The following is a 26,595-nucleotide window of genomic DNA, read 5'->3' on the forward strand; positions in this document are numbered from 1 at the left end:
TCACTCACTCACATAATTACACATAGTTTAAACCACAGATATGAAAACCCACTTTTAAGCAGTGTCAGTTTCAGTCTGGTTTATCACTGAAGTTAAGAGGAATAGTCTGAGACAGAAGCGTCATACGCCCGCAGCACTGAGGCAGCCCGCCTCAGCCTGCAGAAAGCTTCGGACCCCCACGTGGCTGCTGCTGCATTACTTCACAGTGGGAGCTGCAACGCTCAGTGATAGAGGCACACTCCCTTTGAGAAAGTAACACAAGTACACATCTGGCAAGCTGTGTTAGGCACTGAAGATAAACTGCTCAAGGGGCTTAGCATAGCGAATCGTGTGACCACATGCTAATTTAGATTTTAATATATACAATGTACATAGCTGACGATAAAAACAGAAAGAAGAATGGCTGGATTTCTAGAGTTTTGGAGTTTGGAGTTGGAGTATAGATGGATTGTTTGTTATATAATAAAGACATTACAGATACAGATGATCGAGAATGATAGATCAACATTACTGAAATTCACCCAACAGGGCAGACGTGGAGCAGCAGTATATCAAAGTAGAAATGTGAACAGTTCAGCAGTTTTCCTCACACATAAATATGAGCAGGGAAGCAGAATCTAAATGGCTCACTCACTGCAAAAAAACAAAAAAAACCAAAACAAAACATAAAAAATACAAACTGTACATCCAGCACACAAAATGCCAGATAACCAGAGATTATTCCAGAAAAAGGCGCCTCTAATAGGAGTGTATATTAGGTGTGGTGTGAGCTGAATACAGATTTTATTCTGGCTTTCAACCTGAATATAAGAGACCAGTGTAGTGACTTGTGCCATTGTGCTTGATTGTGTGTAATGTGTTTTCGAAATTGTTTTGGTTTTAAGTGTTCAGCTGTGTTCCCAGCGACACGGTCCTTGAGTGTGGTCCTCCATTAGTTGAAGCCATGTGACGCTGTAGAGGTCAACGTGACACAGTGCTCAGCTGCTCGTTCCCCTTGCTCCTCCTCCAGTATAGGCGCACATTTCCTCACATTTACTCACCTGACTAAAATATGTGACCACATCTTTCAGTTGTACCTGAGCTTTTTCTCAAACAGCTGAAGTAAATGGGTACACACAGCTCTTGCATCTTAAGGCATCTATTTTGCAACCAGGTCCTTTGAGCACAAAAAAACACTGTAAGTGACACCTCCCTGTTATTGAAAATGGGAACGGTTGCCCCGCAGCATGCTGTCTCTGCGACATGCATCTTATCTGTTGTAAGAACAATTTAAGATCTAGCCCCAGTGGTGGGACATGGGGGCAGTGTGTATTGACAAAGGCGTTTGTTGGTGGGAAGGGGTGAGTCAGAGCAGTGCTACATTGAACTTTTCTTCAAGTCTGTTGTTTTCCACTTTGCCCAGACTGTCCATGAGGAAGCTACAGCACATTAAGTACAGTCATTAAAACCCCCTGTTTGCATCTTTTGTCAGGCTTTCCAAATTTGCCATTGACTTTCTATATGTTCTGTGTTCTCACAGGGCCTGGGGGCAGAGAGCAAGAATCTGTACCCTTTCCTTCTTCCAGTCATCCAGCTGAGCACCGACGTTTCCAAGCCACCGCATGTGTATTTGCTTGAGGATGGATTGGAGCTCTGGTACGGACACAGATGTTCCACATGCATATAAGCTACACCTTTACAAGTTACAGAAAAATCTCCCTCAGGCAGACGTTTATGGAGCAGTTGGTGATCTAATTTCCTCCCTCGCACATCAGATCACGCTCACATACACACCTACACATCCATACTATGACTGTAGCCGTCTTTATCTCTCATTTTTCCTTTTCTCTGTCGCTCAATTCACTCATGATTCCTTTCTTTTTTTGGTCACATTAGTCATCAGCTTCATTTACTGGCCCGCGCTGAGTACTTACATGGGAACCAAATGCAGACACTTTGCAGATGAGTAGCGGTAAATGGGCGCACCATGACATCTTGTTTTAATTTGATTTTTCACAGACAACCACTAGGTGGGCGATGAAGCTGTTGATAATTTATGTGGCTCACAGTCTTGCCTTTATGTTGTTGTTTTGGGCACATGCCACTTCAAAGCCATCTCAAGAATCTGCTGCTAAACAATGCACTTGCTTTTGCAAATGCATTACATCGGCTGTGGGTTTGGTTCGGTATAAGGGAATTTGCTGGGTTACCTTTTGTTCCTCTCCCATCATTTCTTTTCTTTTTAACTCCCCCCTTAATCTCCTTTTTCTGCCTGTGTGGAGCTGCAGTGCTCAGGATGCTGTGTACGCTTGTAGAGCAAAGCCACAGTCCAATGTCTCTGTCCTCTCTTTTATCGTGCCTGATAAACAGCTGTGTCCTAAATATGTATATGCTTTGTTTACAAAGTCAATGTCATTTTCTCCCGCTTTTATCTTTTATCAGGTGGTTTTCCTCTCACTGTGTCCCCTCTCTGTCGTGCTTTTTTGCATTAGTTTGTAGAGCGCCGATGCAAACAGTCATTCATCATCTTTGTTGGGGGATTTTGTTTTCTGAGTGTGGTGAATTCATGGCATCATATTTTAATTTACAGTAAATGTACAGAGTTATGCAACACTTATTTTATCAGATTTATCTTTCTCCTGAGCAAACCACTAACATTGCTTTTCTCTGCTTCCTGCTTTTCCTTTTCTTTCTTTCTTTTTTTTACACCCACCTCACCATTTTTTGAGACGCTCATGTTCTCTTCTTTCTGTCTCTGTAATTTGTCTCACTGCATTTCTCTTCCCATTTTCTTTTGCCACCTCTAATCTATGTCTTCTGTACTCCTTTCTCTCAATTTACCGCAATTTTATTTTTTATTCCCCTCTTCCTGCTGTCCCCCCCTCATATCGCACAGGTTGGTGACTTTGGAGAACAGTCCAGCCATCACCCCGGAGCTACTCAGAATTTTCCAGAACATGTCAGCTTTGTTGGGTGAGCATACATGAGGTTTCTTTGTTTGCTTGTCTTTCAGTGGTGTCTTGACTGTGCAAATGACTTAGATTTTTTCTTTCCCCTCTTGAGTAACTTCAGGCATTACCATATAAATTGAATTAGCGGCTGGAAAAGAAGGTATCACAATAACATCAAGAGTGATACTACGATGAAGAATTTTGCATAGGTTGATTGGGTCAAATAATGGCCTCCTGTGTAATAAGGATGTGTGTTTGAATCTGTGTGCGGTTCAAAGGAGAGAAAACATTTCATATCAAAACAGTCTGTGATGGAAAAAAGCTGCAGAATGTGAAAGAACAAACCAATATTATGTGATCAAATATTTTTATGCACAGAAACTCTGAGAATGATGCAATCCACGGACATGGACTTAATTTTCATAGTTTTCTCACTTCGGGCTCGTGTAGCTTGTAAAGATCACAGTTGTGGCTTTGCGATAGCCTCAAGGCATCAGGGCCACTACTCTGCGTCTGTAGGCAGCTGTGAGTGGTGGCAGATTGAATGGAACTGGCTGGATGATTTATCATGGGCCTGGAGCTTTGGGACACTTGCAGTGTGTAGAGGTGTGTGTGTGTGTGTGGGACCTTCAGTGTGATGAGGAATAGTATTGATTTGGTGCTTCAGCACGTAATGAGTGAGTCAAACTAATATGAACACTGGTGTAGCCTGATTGGCTTACTGGAGCATTTGATCACATATAGTGTGGATGGGGAATCCATGAGATACAGAAGAGCAAAAGACTCAGGAAGACAGTCACAGATGGATGAAATGGAGGAGGAAGGGTTTAAAGAGGATCCAGCCAAGTGGGTGGGGGGTTGATGACACATAACAAGGAGGTGGTGGATGAAAATTAGTGATTTTAAGAAGTGATGGCTGGAAAATGAATGCAGGAGTGTGAGGTGTGCTCTGAGGAGCTTGGACATGGATGGATGTAAAGATGAGAGAGGCACTTTTTACTCATATCAAGTGTTGAACAGAAAAGGCAAACAAAGTCAATAAACAGGCTTTTACAAAGCAACACAATCCGTCGTGTTAATTTTTAGATGAGTCACAGACAGTTACACAGAGGGTGCTGGAAGGTGACGAGAAACAAATACTGCAGCCAAGAAGCCCACAAAGCACACAAAAGAAAGAAATGAATACTGTGTGGGGAATTCCTACGTTTGTACAAGCAAGGAAGATTATCCTATTAAGAATGGAAATAAAGCAATAGTTCTGAAGATTTGTCAAGCAATTAGTGCACAGTGATCGGCTGCCATATTACTGGTGTAAGTGGCTGGTTTAATGACGGAGGAGCAGGGGGAGCAAGACTGATGAATAGAAAAAATGGACAGATGGATGGAGAGAAATGAAAGATGGTGACATGTGGATGGATAAGATGATGTGGGGTGAGAGATTGATAGATGGAGGTGGAGCACAGAAACCAGGATGGAGAGAAAAGATGAGTTCAGCTGAAGCATTTATCATTTATCATTTATCTCAGATCTGCCTGATATGCGATACAGATATGAGCTCCAATTAGAGCTGCAACAATCAGTCACAAATGAATTGATGGCTGATTAGGTAATTGATTAATCAGTAAAGCAAAAATGCCTAATTTGATGGTTCCGGCTCCTCAAATGACATAATTGGTTGCTTTTTACTCGTCATGCATTATAGCAAATTCTTTCAATTTCACTGTCTTTCACAAGCATTTTTCACTGTTTTCTGATGTTTTATAGACCAAATGATTCATTGAGAAAATAACCTGCAGATTAATTGAAAATTAAATCAAATCATCACATACAAAATACTTCCTGTGGGTTCGGTTGTTTTGTACTATTAATATATCTAATATGTATGACTGACTGTGATCAACAACACGTGCTACGACTAACAGAATAACAGCTCTGTGTCGTCAAACCTGGCAACACAGACAAAATGCGGCTCTCTCCTTAATTGATATCCTGTTGTGCCCATGTCCATCTCGGTCTCCGTAACGTCATGGAAATAGGCTCGTTTTTCTGACCCAATTTTGCTTCTTTACTATTATCATTTTCTGTGTTTACTACAGAGACTTGTCACATTTCCCTCCTCTTTCAATATTTGATTCGGTGGAGGTGAGTGTTGCTTTTCTGGTGGTTACAGACACATTAAAGCAAAGGAAAAAGCTTTCACACCTCTGCAGGTACAGGCTAACAGCATTCCATTAGGAAAGGAAAGAGAAAAATAACAGAATGAGAGGCAAATTCATGCTGGAGGTATTTTGTCCCTTTCCCCAGCATTTTGCTTTTTTGTACATTCATGAGAAAAATGTGAACTCCTTTTCAGCACTTTCCACTGCAGCATCTTCCAGTACTTGAACAACCTGCGCATGCTCTGCTGCTGCACCACGTCGTGCTTACTTACAGTAATACTGTTTGCCAATGTCGTGTCAACCTTACAAACTTGTCATCTTCTCGTATTTAAATGCGCTCCTGTGTCTGAAATCGATTTAAGCTTCTTAATGTCTTTTAATCTGCGGTGGTAGTCGGCACATCATTAACCACTTCAGCGATACAAGGCCCGTATGAATTGAGGGAGCATTTTCACCACGAGCTCCATTTAGGAGCTGTTCTTGAGCTTTCAATCATACCACCTGATCTTTATCAACAAGTTTAATAGAAGTGTCGGTTAAGTTTCATTTCTTCTTTTTTTTCTTTCTGTATTTACTCTTATGAGTTCTCATCCTTATTTGCTTAAAAGTTGAGTTTCAAAGTTAATGTTTGGTCTTCCAAACAACAGATTAGAAGGCAATTAAACATCCCGCAGTAGCTGTTCTGGATCTTTCCATCATATCAGGGCTGACCACTGAACCTCAGCGAATCAGGGGTCAGATTACCTTTTATCTCCGCCTCTGTGGCCCATCTCTGCTCTCCACATTTGCACGATTCTGTCTTCAGTAACTCCTGTAACAAGTGGACTTAAATGAACCCAAACCCTCTCATAAGAATCTCTTTTGTGATTTTTGTTTTTTAGCTTCTTCGTCTTCCTCTCATTATCCCTTATTTTAAAATAATTATCTGCCATCAATAGATGTTTTCACCTTTAGCATTGCGTCTGCCTGGCAGCACTTAGCACTCTGCTCACTCCTTGTTCCCTCCCTGTGTTTCCGGTCCTCTTGTTATTGTGAAAAACACCTTTTTCTTAAGGCTAAGGCTACATTTGCACATTTAAAACACATTAATCGCATTGAATGTAATTAGTTTGTCAATGCAAGCGTTGGAGGGAAAATCCAAAGCTGCTGTGATGAAAGATGAACGCTCAGAGGTATGGTTGCAGGTCAGAACAAATTAGCACGCAGTTTTATAAACATTTGTCCTTTTAACACCCTGAACACAATCATGCCTTCATTTACATAAACTGATGGAAATTTTCACAGAATAAACTAACTTGGCTTTTGTCTTCTTCATCAAACTTTTGATCATCTTTGGCTGGTTTTCCCCAGAACATCCACTGGTTCATTTACTTAGTCCATAGAGAGCAGTGGGGGGATGTGGGCCATTGAGGGAGTCTGGCTCGGCATGGTGTCACAGCTTGCCAGGTGTGTGGCCTGGCCTGCGTGATAAAGAGCCCTGCTCCATCACTGCTAAACTGGAGCAGCAAATTCCCTAATTAGAATGTCAAGAGCCTTGCCTCGGCTAAATTGTTAGACTAGCGGTGCGCTCTGTATCACTGCTGCCACACTCTGAACTAGGACACATTTCAGCTGAGTATTGTGCTCTGACCAGCGATGACGGAGAGTTTTTTTTCTCCTTGTTGGCCTCACACACCGGTTAGTGTGAGTTAGTGATAGAGCTTTAATTAATTAATAAATTCCCATGACATTTGGAATTTCTTTGCTGTTTTCTCGCAGTGTTAAGAAACTCAACGCTTCTTGCTGTTTCACAGTCTTCCAGGGAAAAGGAAGTCATAGTGGCTGCTAAAGTGCTAGAGGGCCCTTATCTGAAACAGATGGAAGAAATGTTGAGTTTGCTTTAAAAGCAAAGAGCAGCAACAACAAATTAACATGGCAACAGGAAAACACCAGAAACTAAACTTTGATTAAAAACAATGAGATTAGTAATGAAAGTCTGTCTCTATTAATAGCCCTGAGGCTTCATTATTATCAGCTGGTATTTTTTAGTCATTTTTAGTCAATGCAAGCTCGTTTTTCACTGTAATCTAGAAGTTCTGCACCTCTGTGGAAACAGCACAATCAGGGCTTTATTCAGAAATGTCTTTTGTACAGTATAACACAGTGATAAATGTCATAAAGCATAAAAAAGAAGAGTGTGAGTTGTATTTCTTTGGTTTATTTTACAAGAAAGGAAGAAAATATCTATATATACACAACCCGAGTGTTATCAGCATTGGAAAATATCAAATATCTTTTCTTTTTAGAAATAGATATTCTTTTTAGTTTGTGATGGAACAGTCTCTTTTGTCTGACCAGCAGTGCAAATTTTAAAGACAATTATTAATTACAGTGATGTAAAACAGAAAAAAATCTGTAAATCCTCCCATTTAAGATGGAACCAGTAACTTTCAGAGTTTTGCTGGACTTAAATGGCTAATGCATCAGCAAAGGGTTGGTGATTAATTTTCAACTTATCATTTCATACTAGCAGTCTGGCTCTCTGCAGTTCAATGTAAAGAAATTAGAACAGACAATTGCAGCATGACCTTGAAGCCGCAGTGGCTTTAAAGTAATAACAGAATGAAATTGGACCGTGTAAAACATTGCTTAATGAACATCCCATCAGTTAGCAATTACTGGTGCTGCCGGGGATTGGTCTGACCGTCCCACAGAGGTCAGTGATACTGTACTGAGAGAGCTTTCAGCCTTATCTTTGGCTTGTGAATGCTCTGTGAAGAAATCACTAACACTCCTCTGAATGTGGTCTCACAGTGAACTGCCCAGCTAAGTGCTCCATGCATCAATCTGGACATCTCCATCAGAGGACGCCTTTTTATTACAGGCTTCTCAACCAGACATCAGAACTGATTACAGCAATCACAGATGTTGGACATATTTGGCTGTATTTAATGCAGGGATAGAAGAAATGTGAATTACGTATCCTGAGATTACATGATATTTGTGGCAGTTCAATTATTGTAATTCTGTGAATTTTTACACGGTATATTATATTTAGATTTCTTTGTAGTCTAAACCTCTAGATTTATTTACCCTCTTCAACCTTGAGCTGCTGTTGCATCAACTTAAGAGAGATTTCAGACTTTTCCGGGGCGCAGGGCTGTGAAGTTTCTGCTTTCTAATCCTTGCTGTCATCTCATGCGTGGGGGTTGCTTTTTGCCACCTCATCGAATCCCTTGCTGAGTTTGTCTCGCTACTCTCGAGCATGATTGCTCGTCCACAACTTTCCAAAGGCCTAGAGCACCACAGGGAGTTGGCTTCTCATTTTGCACCTATAGCTGTTGCTCCTGTTGGCCATGTTGTTTTTAATGTGAGTCCTGCACTGAGTCCTTTGTGTACAGTAAAGCCTGGCAAAGTGAGCTGTCTCCACAGAGCTGCAGGGCTACTTTTTTACTCTCACAAAAGTCTTTAAGAAGTCTAGCTTTAATAAGGTTGCTATGCAGGAAGCAAGAAAACATGGTTTGACTTCACTCCAGAAGTTTTCTTCATCTTCAGGTCTTAAATTAAAAGTAAACCATATAAATGACAATCGACAGTTTTCTATTTCCTTATTTCCTTATATAATGCATTTTTGCATTTTATGGCTGTTAAGCCTCCAAGCTTTACTCAACTACATGCTTTGTAGCTGGCTTGTCCTTGTAGCATCAGTACAGATTTTAGCACCTCTTCTTTTATATCTGTTAACTTTCCTCCCATTGCAAATATTGTCAACTCCATCAGATACCATGAAGCAAAAATTGTGGTGGATGATGGCCAAAATTTCAGCTGTGTCCCCAGCAACCATTAGAGGCCCGTCAGAGGCTCTTATCACAGTCAGATGTGAGGCTCATTTTGCTGTAAATGTTGATAACCGAAGCGGATTGTGCAGCATATGCCGAGGGCTATGAAGGATGTACTGACTAAAGCTTAATCAGTGCTTTAGCAGCTGTTTTTGGGACTATTTGATTAGAGCAAATGATGGTGTGTGTGTGTGTGTGTGTGTGTGTGTGTGTGTGTGTGTGTGTGTGTGTGTGTGTGTGTGTGTGTTGTTTCCCCACTTGCTGTGCCTCTGTGAAAATCCAATTGCATTTATAGCATTGATTTGGCAAAACAGCTTATTCTGTTTCAGACTAATATTCACAAAAAAGGGTTTCTAATATTTTGTCCATGGCTGTTAACATGCACAGGAGACCAAAATATTAAAATACTTAAAAATAAAAATAACTCAGTCCCATCTGAACCCAACTGAAGCCTGGAAAAATGACTACACTCAATTTAACACTAAATAAAAATTGACTATAATTGAGTTCATAACAAAAGTAGTATTATGGCAGAGTGGTTGTAATGGATCACAGTTTTTAGGGTTGCCCTATTGTGTTTGTGCCAGTTTATTATTATAATTGTTTTTTTTCTGCCACTGCAGCCAATTGCCATGTGCTGAAATGAGCTAGAAACTGCCCAATGTCTGGAAATCACATTCAAGTGCTTCCCAAGAAATATGAGCCCCATTGGTCAGATGGTGGTGCTGTAATTAAGACCAAGAAATTCAATTTTGGAAAGGCCACACCCCTCACACCATCAGGCCGATTGACTTGAAATTGGACACACAAGTCCGTCTCAGTGTGCTCCACAAAATCTACCATGATGGATTTTCTGCTGTTTTGAATTTTTTTGTAATATCAATAGAACTTTTTGGATTTTGACCCAAATGGGTATACAGCATCACAGGACAGAGACTTTTTTCTATCATAAATGAGCAAGATTGGTTAAAAAACATGGGAACTCATTAAGGATTTGTCCAGTCATCATTAATGTGAGTATCTTCAGGCTGTGTTTTTGCTCCTGGGAAAAGTATTAGCCAAAATCTAAAGTGCCATATTCATTTGTGGAAGTGGGAGTGGCCTGTCATATATTTGCTCATTAGTTAAAATGCCTTTAAGCGATCCTGATGAAACGCACTGGAGACATCCTGCACTATCTCTCGAAAGCTGCTTGTTGCTGCTTGCGGCTTTAATTTGGCTTATTGAGGTGCTTTCTTCTTGTGAACGAGAAAAGGCTTGAACCCAGAATTGCTTGTGGCTTCATTTGTTTTCAGGTTTTTACGTTTTATGTTGTCCTGTTTTTTTCAGTTTTTTGAACACTAATTGTATATTTCAGGAAAGGTATTATTTTGCTCATTTTAATTGGTGAGGATGAAGATGAAATTTTACAACTGTAGGATCTAAATATGTTATTAATTGTATTACTACAGTTTATTTCCAATAATTACATTGTGGAAATGTAAAGACCAGTCACAACGCAGAGACCAGTAAGGCCTTTGGACCAACAATGCAAAGCCTACAATTTATCAGGCTGTCACATTGCTGCAGAAAAAGAAGAAGAAATGCAGAAGTTGAGTCGCAACAAATCCCTGTTGTCCTGGCCGTATTAGTGTCACACTGAAAAAGTATGGGGATGCTGTGTGGAATTGGAAGTGAATTTTCTCCCAATAACCATATGCAGTGTTATTCTGTCAGGGTGTTTGCATTCATACATGGACACTTGGGGAGCCTCGGGTTCATTTGCAATAGCGAGGGGAGGAGAAGATGAAAGTCTTATCAAGTCCAGGCCTCAGTGCTCTGAGCAGCCTGACCCACCTCAAGCCCAGAATGAGAATTCAATTCATTTTTCCTTTTTATATGAATACTTGCACCTCTCCCTTCTTTTGTATTGCTATTCATACAAAACTCTACTTCAGAGGATATTGCAACAGTATATATACAACTTATCAGCAAGGCATGCCAGTGCTTGTGGTTGTAGTGTTATGAAGGGCCAGAGATTGGAAAGCTGTCAAAAATATGTATTTACTTCCCTTCTTTCTGTCGGAATAAAAGGAAATGGAGTATGTATAACTTTGCATTCAGATAGAAGCTTACGTAGTTTTGAGTAGTAATCCTGTTGCCTCACTCAGGTGCAGTAAAATGGCTGACAATAGGCAGAGTCGGAGAGTAGCATGCCCTCAGATCCATGTTTGTGTTGGACTTACACTGTCAGAAATAACATGATTCTGTGTTTTGAATCAAGGGTTGATGGGTGAATCTTTTTCCAAAGGTTGTAGTATTCCCCACTTGATAAACAGTTGTTAAATAAGCCCTGCTGGTCTATTATATGTGATGCCAGAGCAACAGCAAGATGTCAGTGATCTTTTTGGCATTCTCAGAATTCCCATCATGTTTAACTTCTGAGAAATTGTCTCTTACTTTAAGGTCAGTCTGGAAAATTAGTGTATTTGTGTATGAATGCAGATTGGTGTTTTACACTTGGGATAAAGACTCCTTTTTTTCCCCACTGATACACAAGCTGCACAACTGATACATGTCTCCTAAATTGGTGATCATCCTTTTAAATATGCATAGAAAACAACTAAAAGTTTCCTCAAAAGGTCAGACGTTTCTCGTTACAGTAGATGTGCCCTCAGCTTAAGAAGTGCAATAATAACCAGGCTGTACAATGGTTAAACCAGTGACACCTGCAATATTATTTGCAGATAGAAAAAATACAAGTAAAAAGTGTGTAAATCATGAAAAAAATGCAGGTGAGGAATCAAATGAAGTAATACATAAAAGACTCTTAAAAACTAGGGCAGCACTAGCCTGTAGCACATATGCAGGTGGAGCACACATTTTGAAATAAACCAACCAATTTCATTTTTTATTTTTATGTCACTGATTCCTACTACAACCATCATCCTCATCCAACTCTTTAGGAGTTTTACATGTTTTCTTCTTTTCATCCTCTTGGGAAAGATCACTGCAGCTGGTAACAGTTTAGTATGTGACAGACAAATGCTTTTCTTCATGTAACAGCGTTTGTCTTCATCTCAACCTCACACTTCATTCAAGATATAACATTTTATCCCATTTGTCAGAAAATGCTCACTAGAGTTGGCAGTATCCAAATTGTGATACTGTCAAACCTTCCCTACATTTTCTCGGGGTATACGGTATTACTGTGACTAATTAAAAATCACTTTGCAGGGCAGCATGACATGCGTGCAGTTCAGATGGTCAATGCTCACGCGAAGAAGCACCAGTCCTAACTTGTAGCATACCAGAATGATGGGGAGAAACTCAGCTAAAAGCCTCTACCAAGCATTGTCACCCAAACAAAACATAATTCATACCCCAAGAAATTATATGCGCATGTAACGAAAACACGAAAATCGCGCACGTCAGAGGTACGGCATCTGCTGATTTCACCACTTCAAGCAAACCACAAAAGCCCAGTATCATATGAAAGCAGAGAGTCTGATGATCACGAAGATGTCTGCCTCCTCACTGTGCGACGAAAACTCGGCGAGCTAGCAGCCAAAGAGAAGCAGAAAAAAAACTTTGCTAAATCATATAGTATGTCTAACCTTTGCTGTTTTGTGGTCAAAAGTTATATTCCAGCCCGAAAACACGCTGCTAATGTCTCCTCCCATGACTCTGTGTTAGTTTGAGATCAATCACGAAGGTCCTGCTTGTTTACATAAAGAGGAGTGGAGGGAGCGCTCTTCATGCAATAACCTATCTCTGGGCTTACTTCCCTCTGGATCGTCATTGGTGTTTCTGTGGTGACTGTGGGTGGGTCGCTGAGCTATTGACCGGCGTAAGAGCGCAATTAGTTTCACCACTCCGTCTCATGAATGAGCAGAGCGCGCACAGGGGATTCTGCTGAGCAGCCCGAAGTGTTATCTTACTGTTTTATTTGCATTTCGTCCTTTTATGAGAGCCAAGAGCAATAGCAAACAGAAAAAAGGCTGATAAAGTGTTTTCAACAGAGGTGTTTCTCCGTATGTTTGGACGAGATAACGCTACTCTGCCTGTATGCGCTTAAATGAGCGCCTGGACATACCTGTGTTAAATCATCTGTACCACTCCTCAGGTTCATTTTTTTAGCATGTACTTTTGCACAGTCACCTTTTTCTTGAGTAAAAATGTTAGGCCCCTATAGACCTATATGCACAGCATTTTTTAAATTTTTTTTATGACCGTAATGAAGCTGATACCGTTGCTATTTTTAGATACCGCAGGATACTTTATTACCGCCCAGCCCCAATGCTCACACAGTTTCCCTGCTGTCTGAACTGCAGTCATCTTCTATCTCTGCGTGTGTTGGCTTGTAGCTCATAAACATCCTTTTCCACGTTTTGTAATTCTGGGCTTGTGGAGACCTCCTGATGGCATCTCGTCTCAAACCGATGATATGCTGATAAGCTGTCGCTGGAGGGTTGCTCCGAGAGCTGTTCAGGTGTACAGTATGCCACCAGCGGGAAGCCACCAGTGATTTAAAGCCTCCTCCTCGGTTTGTCTCAGTGACACAGTCTTGATCAGAGTTTCACCACAATATGAATGAGCTCCTTAGACTGATCATTCTGTAGCCAACTTCTGCTTTTAGCTCCCATACTTTGTGATCTGAAGATGTGAGACTAGTGCCTTTACTACCTTTACTATAGAAACCATTCACCTGCTGTATTTACAACCAATACTGTATACATTGTCTTGAGCGCAGCAGAAAAATGTTTGTGCCAGTGAAATCATGAGCAGCACTGTGGAGCTGCAGTATTGAGGTTGCACCCTCTATTAAATGAAAATTTTCCACCTTAAAGTTATATTTTACTTACTCAACTGCAGTGCCAGTCAGAGTGACATTTGGAGCACAGAACACTAAACTTGGTGGGATATCTGTTTACATAGCAAAACAGCATCAAAATGCCGCTATAAACCTCTGAAAGTACTCAAACGACAAAGGTATCCACTTAAATGCATAGTAGATCCCACATGTTGATTTCTGTTTGGATTGTGCCAAATAAAGTTTAAACAAATTTTAGTCTGATTTGAAGTGACTGTACACTGAAAATATGTCATTTCCTGCTCTAAGTGGATTTTTTCTTCTTAATTTTACAGGTTAAACAAAGTCTACTTTAAACAAGGGCAGCTTGGTAGATGCCTCTTGTGATATTAAGTAAGAGAGAAAAAATGTAAATGCAATATTGGTGCTGATTATGCAGCCTCTTAAGTAAAGTTTCTGAAAAAAGTTGCACTCACACACTCTTTTCTTCACAGTTCGCAAATCTACCCCTTAATGGTCATTAGGAGCCAATGCAGTGTGTGCAGACCCAACAAAGAACCGTGATCATTCATTCACCTCCTCTGCAGTGCTGCAGTCCTGTCATGCTTTCCTTGTCCGATGGCACTGTGTGTCCTTGTTCACCTACTGTTAAGCAATCTGTCGCCTTTGCTTTTTTCTCAAGAGAAATGAAGGGTCTGGCCTGACCACAGGAGAGCATTTGTTGTAGTTGAGCTTTCATCTTTTCCCTGTTTACTCATGATGATACAGTATGCCTCAAAATGACAGTGGAAACAGCAGAGCAATTGCTTTACTGCACATTTGATGTCGCTTTGACTTTTGACCATCACTCTTTGTTGTCGCTGCTTATTTCTGTTTTTGTCTTTTGTAGCCGATGGGATGTTGAAAGCGTTCATTTTCTTCTGTTGATCTGCACTCACATCCCCACATACTTTATGTGATCAGCATGCTGTTGGTCCATAGCATGTTTGTAGTGTTGAAAGTTAATGTAGGCTGATATGCTGACTAAATAGACCTCTGGAATACGTTATGCACCTGCACAGGTAACAGATGGCAGCATACATTATCTTCATTACCTTGCCATGGCTGGCAGATGGCTAGAGAGAACATATTCCATACATCAGCATTAATATCACCTGTTTGAACCAGCATGGTCAGACTGGACCTCCTCTATTACTACTCACCAGTGACTTCTAATCGGCTCCTGTACAAACCTTGATGAGCATACGCTCTGTTTCTAAGAAGTTTAAGAGAGGTTGAAGTGTTTTGTGAAAGTCAGATTGAGAAAGTTGGTTGTAAACTTTACCTTTTGAAAGAGAGGGTATGGTTTAAAATAACATCTCCCGAAGATACTGCAAATGTAAGCTTCTGTACGATAGAACAACAAGACAGTGCCACAGAAGAGCAGAGGATCCATTAGACTGATAACATAAGTGCATTGGGGGTTTCAGGTCTCTGATTACAGGGTTTCAAGTAAAAGATCACTAGTCAGGGAACAGTGTGTTGTGTGTCAATGTGTTTGTATTGCGCTTTTCACTTAGAAATTTATATTTTAACAACTAGTTTGTTGCCTTAGTTGACTTTAAATCGATTATTCCCAACCTTTGCTTGTGATACCTTAATATGAAGCAATGTGTTCTTGCAACCTTTTTTCACAACAGTGGACTTTCTCTCATGAGCAGTCAACCAAACAGGGATTTTTCCTTCCTGGAGTGTTTCATTTGAAGAATATTTAGAGGTCCGCAAAAGTACAAGCTTACAGTATATCGCAAGAAAAAATACTTTGACCTGATCACCCCTGAGATTTATCTTGGACTCCTTTTGTGAATCTTGACCTCTTTAAAAGACAAAATTAATGCAAAAAGTATATATGTATGTGTTCACAGGCCTGTGTATCCACAATATTTGGCCTCTGTGTGCATGCACTGCTATCCTGGGTGTTAGAAGCGGCTTCCCTGTCAACTTCTATGAAGTAAACAACTATTCTTGGTCTGCAAGTCAGCTACACTGTCAGCCAGTATTACTCTCAAACTATTCATGCATATGTTAGTCTCGGTGTATGTATAGATGCTGAGTGGGTGACTGGCTGTGAAGGTGTGTGTGTGTGTGAATGTTTAGTTCCCGTCTGTCCATCTTCCTGAGGATCTGTCTCAGGCCTTTGTCTTTTCTTCCTCACCGCTCACCTGTCTGTGTGTCTAATGTATAAGTGGTTGTCCCTGTGTATATATTTCCGTGTGCCACACAGGGGCTATTCTAGGTGACCTTCTGTTACCATGTCAGCTTATATCACTGTCACACCTATCTTCTGCTGTGTAAATGTTAGTTGTCGTTTTCTTTGTCATGTTTTCTGTTTGTCACGATCCCTCTTTTTGGGGAAATAAGCTAGAGACCAAAACTCTCTCTTGTACCAGGCTTTACACGTGTATTTCTGCTGTAAAGTTGGGCATTTTAATGTGGGGGTCTATGGCAATTGACTCACTTTAGGAGCTAGCCTCAAGTGGCCATTCAAGGACCTGCAGGTCTTGCCACTCCACCGAAGCTTTATTTTTCACCTCCGGAGGTTGCAGCTTGGGTGGGACATGTTCTCCCTCAGGGATGATAGCTTTGCCATCATTCTCTTCTCTCCCACCACCTCCACTCTATCGGGAGGGCATCCCAGGACAGATCTTGCCTAGCTAGCGTCTGCTAAATCTCTTCCTGTCAGCAGCAGCTCGATGCTGCCGCCCCCAGCAGACCACTCCATACAAGATGGCAGGTGCCACCACAGGGTCAATAAATGTCCTCAGGAGTGCACCTTGCACTCCAAAAGACCTGGGTCTGCTCAGCAGATTCAGTCTGCTCTGCCCTTCCTTATATAGTGCATTTGTTTTGTCAGTCCAGTCTATTCCAGTTCACATTAGGTGAACACCCTGGTACCTGTAAGATCCCTTTACCTCAATGTCCATTCCCTGGATATCCAATGGTGTAGGAAGAGAGTGTTTGCACCTTCGGAAGTCCACCACCGGCTCTTTGGTTTTTAATCTGGAGGTGGTTCCACCTACACCAGTCCCTTTATCAGTTCTCTGTAGTGCCTGCCTGTCGTCAACATCTGTGATGAGGCCAACATTTGCACAGTCGTCAGAACTTTTGCAGGTGGCAGGTTGCTGATTTGTGCCTGAAGTCTGTAGTGTTGAGGGTGAAGAGGAGGGAATTTTCTGGAAATTTGGTTAAAAGTTGCACTGCCTTTGAATCAAAACCCAGCTATTGTATTTCTGGGTGGCATTTCATCTGCTCTCTGATTGTAACTCCAAACCTATTGCACAGCTGAAGCAATTAGCTCTATGGTGACACATTGGCTTCAGACTCCAGCGTGTACACACACTTACCGGCCAAAAGTCAATTCTTTGCCCTCCAGCCCCCAGTGTGTAATTATTTGCAAATGGTCCAAAGTGTTAATATGTTTGGTAATGTTACCTTGAGGCCATCTTTTCTTCTTATTGCATTACCATATCTGCACAAAATGCCTCATGGTCAACTTTTTTTTTTTTTTTTGTCTTTTTCTTGTTTTTTTCTAAAGCGAATGGTTGTTGAGGTTACACTTGCTGAGCTTGTTGGAGCGTATCTGCTCTTTTATGATGATAAAATGGCCCAGCTTCTTTTGTTCTTCTGTTACAGCAGCCATTGTTGTCCCCTTGAGTTTACAGTATGTCTCTGCTGTTACTTTATCCCTAAGTTATAGCTCCATTTTAATCATTTTTGAATGTAGCCTTACAAGCTATAACCTCTTGACCCCCGCTGGTTACGTACAAATAAAAGTTTTTTTTTTAAGTTTTTCAACTCAAGAGTAACGCACCAAAATGTGGAAAGTTCATCAACTTCAGATTTCATCCAGCGCTGTGATGTTAAGCTTCACTCTGTCTTTGTCAACATGTGCTTAGATGGCAGAGGTCAGACAAACATCAGGGACAAGTAGAAACTATTTAATGCTGGGATAATGATGTTTCAGAGGCAACGGCATGCTTAATAATTTAGCTTGTAGTTCTTGTTAATAGATCCTCACACCCTCTTATTGTTGCTGACAGATAAAAGGCCACTTGTAAAACTATTACTGCAATATACATTAGTTGCATAATGGATATGTTGAACAGGATGGTTGGAAAGAGCTCATCTAGCTTTTTTTTTTTTTTTCTTTCCACCACGATGAGTCTGTTTTGTGTCTTTTTTGTGTCTGTTGAATTTCCTTCAGCAAAAGAGCAAAACTAGATGCCCTCAAGAGGATGTTTTAATAATACATCAGAAGAACTGCTCCAGAGTAAAGAAACATTTGTCCTTGATGGTATTTTTGTGGACGTAACAATTACTCTAGTTGAAGTTGTTGTACAACATAATAGTATTCTGTGAGCTTCAAACAAAATGCATACTACACCTTTTCCTTCTCAGTTTGAAGTGCCTCATTCTCAAAGCTTCGTTTGTTCAGCACTAGTATTAAAGAGCATTGAATGTACAGTGTCTGTTAAAAATACCACCCCTCCCCATGTACTGCTCATGTGTTATTTGTATGCAGTTATGAGTCACGGCAGATGAAATTAGTATTTGTTTCTTTAACCGCACTTTGTAAACACCGAACATTTCCAAAAGTAAATGTGTTCAGTGAACAAAGCCGGTAAGACCATCCATCCAGTACGCAATGCATTCTGAATTTGTTTAGCAGGATCGTTTATCAGCCAATGCCTTTGTACTTCCTGTCAGTTGCCTTTTTTTCTGTCCCTGCCTGCATCCATCAACTCATACCTTTTCTCCAATTTGGTGACGTTCAACATCTGATGTTCTGTTCCAGAGCTGAGCTCCGAGAACGTGCGCACCTGCTTTCAGATCGTGAATGCCTACATATACTTGTCTGCCACAGAGTTCCTACAGGTGACACACACGCACACACGCACACGCACACGCACACGCACACACACACACACACACACACACACACACACACACACACACACTGCATTGAACATCCTCTTGTGCATAACAATTTTCTTTTTTCACAGAACTATGCAGAATCATTGTGTCGCTCCTTCTGTGATCTGCTGAAAGACATCACGAATGAGGGACAGGTCCAAGTGCTTAAGGTACTGTCACTCCATCCCTCAGACACACAACTAAATTATTTCTGTTTATTCTCTGTCTCTATTTTCTCAGGGTTTCATTTTTTCATCCTCCCTCCTTAAGTTCCACCACAGAGTTTGTTTGCTTTGTCTGTGCGGCACAGTGAATAGCAGGTGCACCAGAAGTGCCGTATACACAGACACGCAAACATAAACAGACACAGACAGGGCTGTGTGTGAATCGACACCAGATTATAAGGAGGAGCCTATTCTCATTTCTAATTGCTCATTTAAGAAGTGCATCTCAAAAAGAGGGGACCTCAAACAGCCTACTCTTCATCTCCGTCTGGCCACCTACCTTTTATATCTGAATAAGGCTGTTAACTAAAGAATGTAATGAACTTTATGTTACTCACAATTTTCTAAATCCCAGTTATTTACAAAGTTTGATCTGTTCAACTTATGTTTTTTTTTATAGCAATTTGGTATCTGACCACATAATAGCATCAAATGTGCTCTGACAAAGGTAGCAAATGTCAGTCATCTGAGATCTGGTATCAGCTTTGGTCTTGCTGCATCTTGACTGTTGACCATAAATACTTCTGGTAAGTTTGACATTCAGGTAGAAGTGATGCCATTACAATGTCAGAGAGGCTCACCGTTTCAGCGGAGTCTTTAGTTCAAGGGCCTTTTTGCGATTAGCCGTGCCCAGTTTTGTCTAATGAAATCTAACCTCTGGATGGTTTAGGATATGGTATGTGTCGAGGAGTGTGGCCTCTGGTGCTGATTTTAGCCTAATTGACCACTGCAGGGCTTTGGTCAGAAAGTACACGAGACATCAGTGGAATTTATGCTGTTTACTGTAGAACTGTACAGCGATTCGTACTGGTACAATGCAGTTTCTGAAATACATCACAAGAAATAAAGGACTGAATTACCACTGTGTACTGCTTAAAATTAAATACAATAGGCTAAACAACCACTTCACAGTGAATAAACACATTTATCTCAGTGTCAATCACTTAATATTCACAAACGCTGCTTTAGCTTTTAACCATGTAGCATACACATGTAAACTGAAAGTAGTAAGAAGGCTTACAGTCATACGAAACTCACTCCAACTCAGTTAGCTTAAAGATGCTAACTCGCGATCATGCTAACGAGTGAAAACGGACATTTTCAAGAGTGCAAATATACACCAGGAGCAACACAACGCTATCAGAAAAGGTAAGTGACGTGTACACATTCATTTCACATCACTATGGACTCGATGTCCATCGTCAGCGACTGCCATACCACTGTAAACATGTCAATGATGAACGTGAGGCAGGAAGAGGAACTGCATAAACTGTCTTCAAAATAAGACACCCACCTCAAAATAAAAGCATGAATACAAAACATTTCTAACTTGAAGAATTCTTAACAGTATGGTTTAAGATAATTGCCTGTGATTGTTGTCATTACTGGCAATTATATTTCATTTTCAACTGCCAGCATTAAGCGAAGACAGTATGGGTGTGCTCTGCATGTCATAGGTGTAATAAATGACGGGTTAAGATGGGCAGGACCATCCTGTTTGAATTGTCATGTCTCTTGGTTTCCTTTGGACTTAAAGTTGGTGTGTTTGTGCGCACGTGTCACTGGACATGTGCCTCTTGCAGGCTGCATACGGACTATCTGAACTGTTTGAGTAGTATTTATACACAGCTTTAGCTTCATAAAGCTCAGTGGCATTACTCCACATCTGCTGCAGCTGATCCTTTGTTCTGAGGAAAGGAGGGCCAGCAGACAATAACCCTGTCAACCTACACAACACAAGCACCCTGAGGACGGAGACATCGGTGTAATCAGTATGTGTTTCTTTGAAAAGTTCATATGCATGATATGCAGACAGATATAGCATCTCGCCGCCTGTCTCGGAGGTCTGCGTTTGGAGCTGACCTTTGAGTTAAAGATTCTCATTTGAGGCTTTAATTTGCGAAAATGCCATTTTTAATGTTAGTGTTACATCATCATGTTGGTGTGGTCTGGAATTAGGCTGCAGTCTTAATTGTGCGAAGGATGGAATGATCCTTTACTGGTTTGGATCCAGCCCTGTCCTGTCAGATTAGTTTTCTTGAATAGATTTATACATTTTTGTACAACTCAGGTATATTTCTGAACATCAAAGCAAGCATATGTTTCGCTGAACCTCTCTAAAATAGAAATCTGAATAGTATAACCTTCATGACGGCTGTCGTATTAGATTGCATTAGTAACCGTAACCGCTGTGCTTCTGTCACTTTATCTTTTACTCTTTTTAAAATTTTAGTCATATTATAACTTTGTTTATTGTTGTTGTAGTTAAGCAGTTGATTTTTTTCAAGTACTGTTTTTATTTCAGTTTGATGCCTGACAGAGAGCTCATTCAAAATTCTTGAGAAACTAAAAGTTAAGGCGCTAACCTTGCCTGCCAAATACTGTAGGTCAGACCCTTAATTAAATGGAGGATTTTCTGCACTTTTTACTATCGCTCCAAAAATGAAGCTCCTACTAACTTCCTTTCACCCCAATGTGTCCTCCTTAGTGATCTCTTTCATCGTCCTGCATCTGACCCTTACTGTTTCCTTTCGCTCGCTCCCTCTCTGGTTCCCTGCCGATGTTTCTACCAGTATTTTTCTCCTTGCTACTGTTCCTTACTCCCCTCCATGAATACCGTCTCTCATCCTCCCTCTCCCTGTGTCTCGGCAGGTGGTAGAGATATCTTTAAAGGTTAGCCCCATACTGGGAGCCCACATGTTCCAGCCCCTGCTGCCAGCTGTGTTCAGAGGTATTGTGGATGGTGAGGTGAGTTCTACCTTAAAATCTTGCACATATCTGGACTTGGACTGCAGTAAGGGACCTGAAAAGTTACACTACCTGTCGAGCATTTTCACTCATTTTATATCTTCTTTTGCTGAATGTTTGAAGATTTAAACTCATTAAACCTTAAAATACTCACTTGATGACAGAATCTTGCTGTATGTGCTGTGAGGAGACTCTATACTGTATTTATTGATCATCTGCTCCGTTAAAGGTCACAAGCTGTCTTTCCAGGATTCTGCTGTGCCTGTGATTCTGTCTTCTTTTCCCTTGTCAAGATTAATGACCTTTGGTTAATGTAAAAGCATGTTTCTGCAGAGCGGGTGTGATTGTGTTTTCACATAATGTATATGTGTGTGTGTGTGTGTGTGTGTGTGTGTGTGTGTGTGTGTGTGTGTGTGTGTGTGTGTGTGTGTGTGTGTGTGTGTGTGTGTGTGTGTGTGTGTGTGTGTGTGTGTGTGTGTGTGTGCGTGTATTGCACAGAGATATCCCGTGGTGATGTCCACCTACCTGGGAATCATGGGCCGCGTCCTGCTCCAGAACTCCAGTTTCTTCTACTCACTGCTCAATCAAATGGCCTCTGAGTGCAGCCAGAAGGTGAGACAAACTCCTGTTTCCGTCTTCTCACAGGACAGGCTCTTTGAATGTCTGTGAGAGACATAACTGCAGAGTGCCAGTTTAAAAGGGAATCATTCTGAGCGAGACAAAACGTAATGAGCCAAGAATTACAAATAATAACATTTTCAAGTCCTAAAGTTTACAATTGTGCCCCCCCCGAAACTCTGACAATGTTGTTTTTGTCTAAGAGCAAAATTGGTTTTGTCTCGTTTTGTGTTGTTTTGCTGCCCTGAACTAAATAAGTGAAAGGCCTAGAGATGTCTCTCTAAGTCACTCCATCATCTCCTTTTTGATGATGAAGGACAAGGCAGGGAGGTAAATGAGGCAGAGCAAGCAGGGAAGGTCAGTTTTGCTGACTTTTATGACAGTGGTAGACACATTTTTAAGCATTAGAATAAAATCAGTATACTGCGTCTTGAGTGGTCAAACACAGACTTTATGTCCATCTTTATGTCTCCCCTTTTATATCTCCTCTTTCTTCCTTGATATTAACTCTCCCTCTCTCTTCTCCGTTGTGTCCATCTCTCTTCCTTCATCATCTGTTTCTCTGCATCAGATGGACCAGTTGTTAGGCAGTGTGATAGAGATGTGGGTCGACCGCATGGACAACATAACTCAGCCTGAGAGGAGGAAGCTGTCATCGCTGGCTCTGCTTTCCCTCCTACCATCTGACAACAGGTGAGAAACATTTTTCATTCATTTATGTGCAGATGGAGCTTTGAACCGGTGAGAAGTGGGCAGCATCCACCCTGTCAGCTGTCAGCTGACACAAGGGCAAATAAGGGGAAAGTGAAAACAAATGATTTATTCAGCTTTTGTTTGTCTTTATAGAGGGTAGTTGGAGTTATCTTTCTGTGGGAGAACTGTGGTTCTTTATGTTTTGTCACTAATAACAGAAAGTGTTAGCTGTTGTTAAATAGCTTTTGATTGATTTTCACCCTGTGGCCACAATATACTGCACAAAATCAATAGCTCCATCATGTTGCCTTAACACATAGTTTTACATACAGCCACACAAACATGTTGTATGCGTTTGTGTTCTAATGTACTTCTACTTCTCTTTCTGGACTTAAAGCCCCGGTCTATAATGAGATACATGCAGAGTGATGTAAGGTTTTCATTTGTAAATGATCAGGGTTTTTTTTTTTTTAATCAAAGGCATGAGACATCTCCTCTGTGAGTTAGGTGCGTGCCTCCACTTATGCGTGCGTGTGTGTGTGGGACCACAAGCACAAGTGTTGTCCACAACTTGTTGAATTATGGTGCCAAGAGGCAACAGCATCAGGGGCCAATATCTCTCAGCCATGTCACTGAAGAGGCAAACACACACACACACACCCACACATACACTCACTCAATACAAGCCGCCTTAGATCAAAACTTCTGATATTGGTTAGTGTAAACATTTTTAAGGCTGTTGACTGCAGTGCCAGAAAATTTCCACAGAAACCGTGGACTTTCCCAACCAAGGATTCATTCAGCTCAGTGAGTTGAATCTGAGATTGACAGTGACCAGAGTATGTAAGTGGGAGTGTACTCAGGATGATGATGAGTGTTCAGATAAGCTCAGTGGTTTAACCTGATATTTACTAAATGGAGTTTGCACAGAGCCTTTTAATGGGCAGCCATTTAAAAAGCTTTGTGCAAAGTCCCACATCATGTCACGACACTATATTGTGCTCCCACGTTTGTTTACGAATCCTAGACGAGATCAGATACCAACATTTTACAAGATGGAGAAGGCTTGTTCTTCTTTTGCCTAAGTCATCACACATGAGGGCATCACACCTACGTGTGACAGGTGCACAGAGAAGCTGTGTGGCAAACTTTAAAAAAAAAAAAAAAAAACTTTTCTTCACTTGCTATGAAGAGTTTTTCTCATTCGATTTTCTAATGAAAGTTCTCTTGAAGTGGTTCAAAAGAGTCACTGTTGAGTTTAATGATAAACTTCTCTTGTTTTTATCAAGATTTTGGGAAGCTCAGTTTTCTGCAATCCAGATATGGTAATGATAGATGTAGACAGGCATGAAATCCTTTGTTACGCCCCCATCCTTGGTCTCCAACAGCAATTGATTATGACAGCCTCAGCTGATTAAGTGCTGCATGGCAGTTCAACGTCCGTACATACAGTCATGACAAAAATGGGATGAGGTTCATATTTACCCTTAATATTATCTAACAGTACTTTTTGTATAAGATGCAGGAAAGTGTCTCACTTGAAGTTAAAATCATGGGTAGCCCAGATCCTACGTATTACTGGTATTAAACAGTAAACCTCAATAACAGTGAAGCAACTGCAATTTTTCTTCTTTTTTTTCACCACAATGATAAAAATGATTTTGCATTATTGAAAATTGAGCAAAAACAAGAAAAACATTAACTTTTCTCACAATCGGTCAGCATCACAAAGTAGCTGCTATGTTTAGCAGGCAGGATTACGGATTACAGGACGTTAAAATTATAAAATGTGAATCATCCTGTGTAGACCAGATAGGTGTTATAATTAGATATGTTGTCATTCAAGACTTAGTGATATTGACTGGAATTGCATGAAGTTGTTGCAATCAAAAAAATAGCACAATTTCTGGAAACAGCTGCACCTCATTTATCATAAGTCCTTTGTGATAAGTAGTATGAGTAGTAATGGTGATGACATTTGCATATACATTTTGATGACTTTAAATATCTTAAATTTTAATGTGTTACTGAGAAAATGTAAAGCAGCATTATGCACTCAGTTTATACAGCTGTACAGTGGAATGCAGAGAATTTGCTTTAAGGCATAATGTGGCATTGCTAGAGGGCTCTGAAACAGCTGTAGGCTTACACAGGATAGTATTCGGTTTCTTGTTGCTTATTGTCGGATGCGGCGCTTTACTCTGGTAGGCCAGTCGAGAATGTCACATAGGAGATATCGACCTTCTTGTATAAACCTGCAGTTTGTGTCTGCTTCATTTGAGTGGGGGATGAATAATTTGTCCAAGAGCTGTTGTTGCTGTTACAGTACATCTTATAACAGAATATACAATAGCTTCTGTCATTGAAAATAGATCTTTTTGATCTATTTTTGACAGATCTTTTCTGTTATCAGATGATTGCATTGTTCATCTCTGTTAGATAACCTTGTCATAGCCTCTGACAGATGTTACTTTTTCACTTCTTACACTTTTCGCAGTTTGATTTTTATTGAATCTGTCAGCTACTTTTTACTCACTAGTTTCATTCTTTGACATGAAAGTCCTGTTTGTTCTTTGATAAGATCTGCTTCTTACTTTATAAAACTTTTGTGCAATGTAAGGACGCTAATGTTTCACTTTGTATTTAACATGCACAGCCATGAAGTCATTTTCACAAAAGACTGCTTTAGTCATCAGAACCTCTTATTCAGCTCTCTCTGTGCGTACGTGTGCACCCATGCATTTGCATGCGCGCGTGTGTGTGCATTTGTATGTGTGTGAACCAGTTCATCATCACTGTCAGTTTGCTTTTTGATGGCAAAGCTTCTGTTCAATCATGTCAATATGCAACAAGAACAAGGACTTTAATGAATCAAAGCACGTCTTTCTTCCGTGTATCTGCTGCTCTCACATTTTGCTTAGTCATTATATGCCTTCTCAAAGTTGCTACATCATGTTTAGAGGTATCACATAGTCTTCTTGAAGTACTTTTCGACTCATCACAAGTTTTTATTAGTTGTATTTAACATTTGTGTTTATTTAACACAACATTTGATCTGCTCTGTTGGCTTGTGCTATTGTAGGCAAATGTAGGCTGTAATGAAACAATGCTGCACAGCCCATCAACATTCAGCACACCCGGGCGTAGCTTGCGTGCATATATACATGCATATGTATGTGCATAAAATTTTTTGCATGTAATTGTAAATAAATTGTTACTAGTAAATCAAACTTATGCAATTCCTTGCCTTTAATTTTTCTTATTCAGACACATATTTTTAGAAATGTATAGTTTTTGAGTCCTTAATTGTTTGTCATTTCTCAGTACTGCCATTAGAATACAGTACCAATATATTTAGCAGCCGTGAAATGAATTGCTTGCAGTACATTATGCTATCAATTTGCGACGCAACAGTTGTACCAAATTGTGGAAGTTTTACACCATCTTAACTCCTGGTGTGAGATATGCACTTGTTCTTTGGCTATTTAGGATCCACTCTAATGATCAGTGATGCTTATTTGTAATCCATTTACAACAGGTCCAGCTGGAACATATCCAAAATATCCAGTGTACTTTATGCCTTTTTTTGAGTCAAGAGGAAGTATGGTCTCTAAGGAGTTCTGATTTTACCATAGACCGTTAATATGTATTTGCCAATGA

At 40.5% G+C, this 26,595-nt stretch overlaps 1 protein-coding gene across 1 annotated transcript in view; it reads left to right on the forward strand.

The window, feature by feature from the left end:
* ipo11 (importin 11) overlaps positions 1–26,595 on the forward strand; it is a 115,002-nt gene that overhangs the window by 58,874 nt on the left and 29,533 nt on the right. Inside the window, exons 21-27 of the mRNA XM_070964721.1 lie at positions 1,520–1,635; positions 2,876–2,952; positions 18,534–18,613; positions 18,742–18,822; positions 21,529–21,624; positions 22,123–22,236; positions 22,814–22,935. Of these exons, the coding sequence (XP_070820822.1) occupies positions 1,520–1,635; positions 2,876–2,952; positions 18,534–18,613; positions 18,742–18,822; positions 21,529–21,624; positions 22,123–22,236; positions 22,814–22,935 (686 nt within the window). The remainder of the gene's footprint in view (positions 1–1,519; positions 1,636–2,875; positions 2,953–18,533; positions 18,614–18,741; positions 18,823–21,528; positions 21,625–22,122; positions 22,237–22,813; positions 22,936–26,595) is intronic.

Source organism: Chaetodon trifascialis, chromosome 6 (assembly GCF_039877785.1).
Source record: "Chaetodon trifascialis isolate fChaTrf1 chromosome 6, fChaTrf1.hap1, whole genome shotgun sequence".
Taxonomy (NCBI): Eukaryota; Metazoa; Chordata; class Actinopteri; order Chaetodontiformes; family Chaetodontidae; genus Chaetodon; species Chaetodon trifascialis.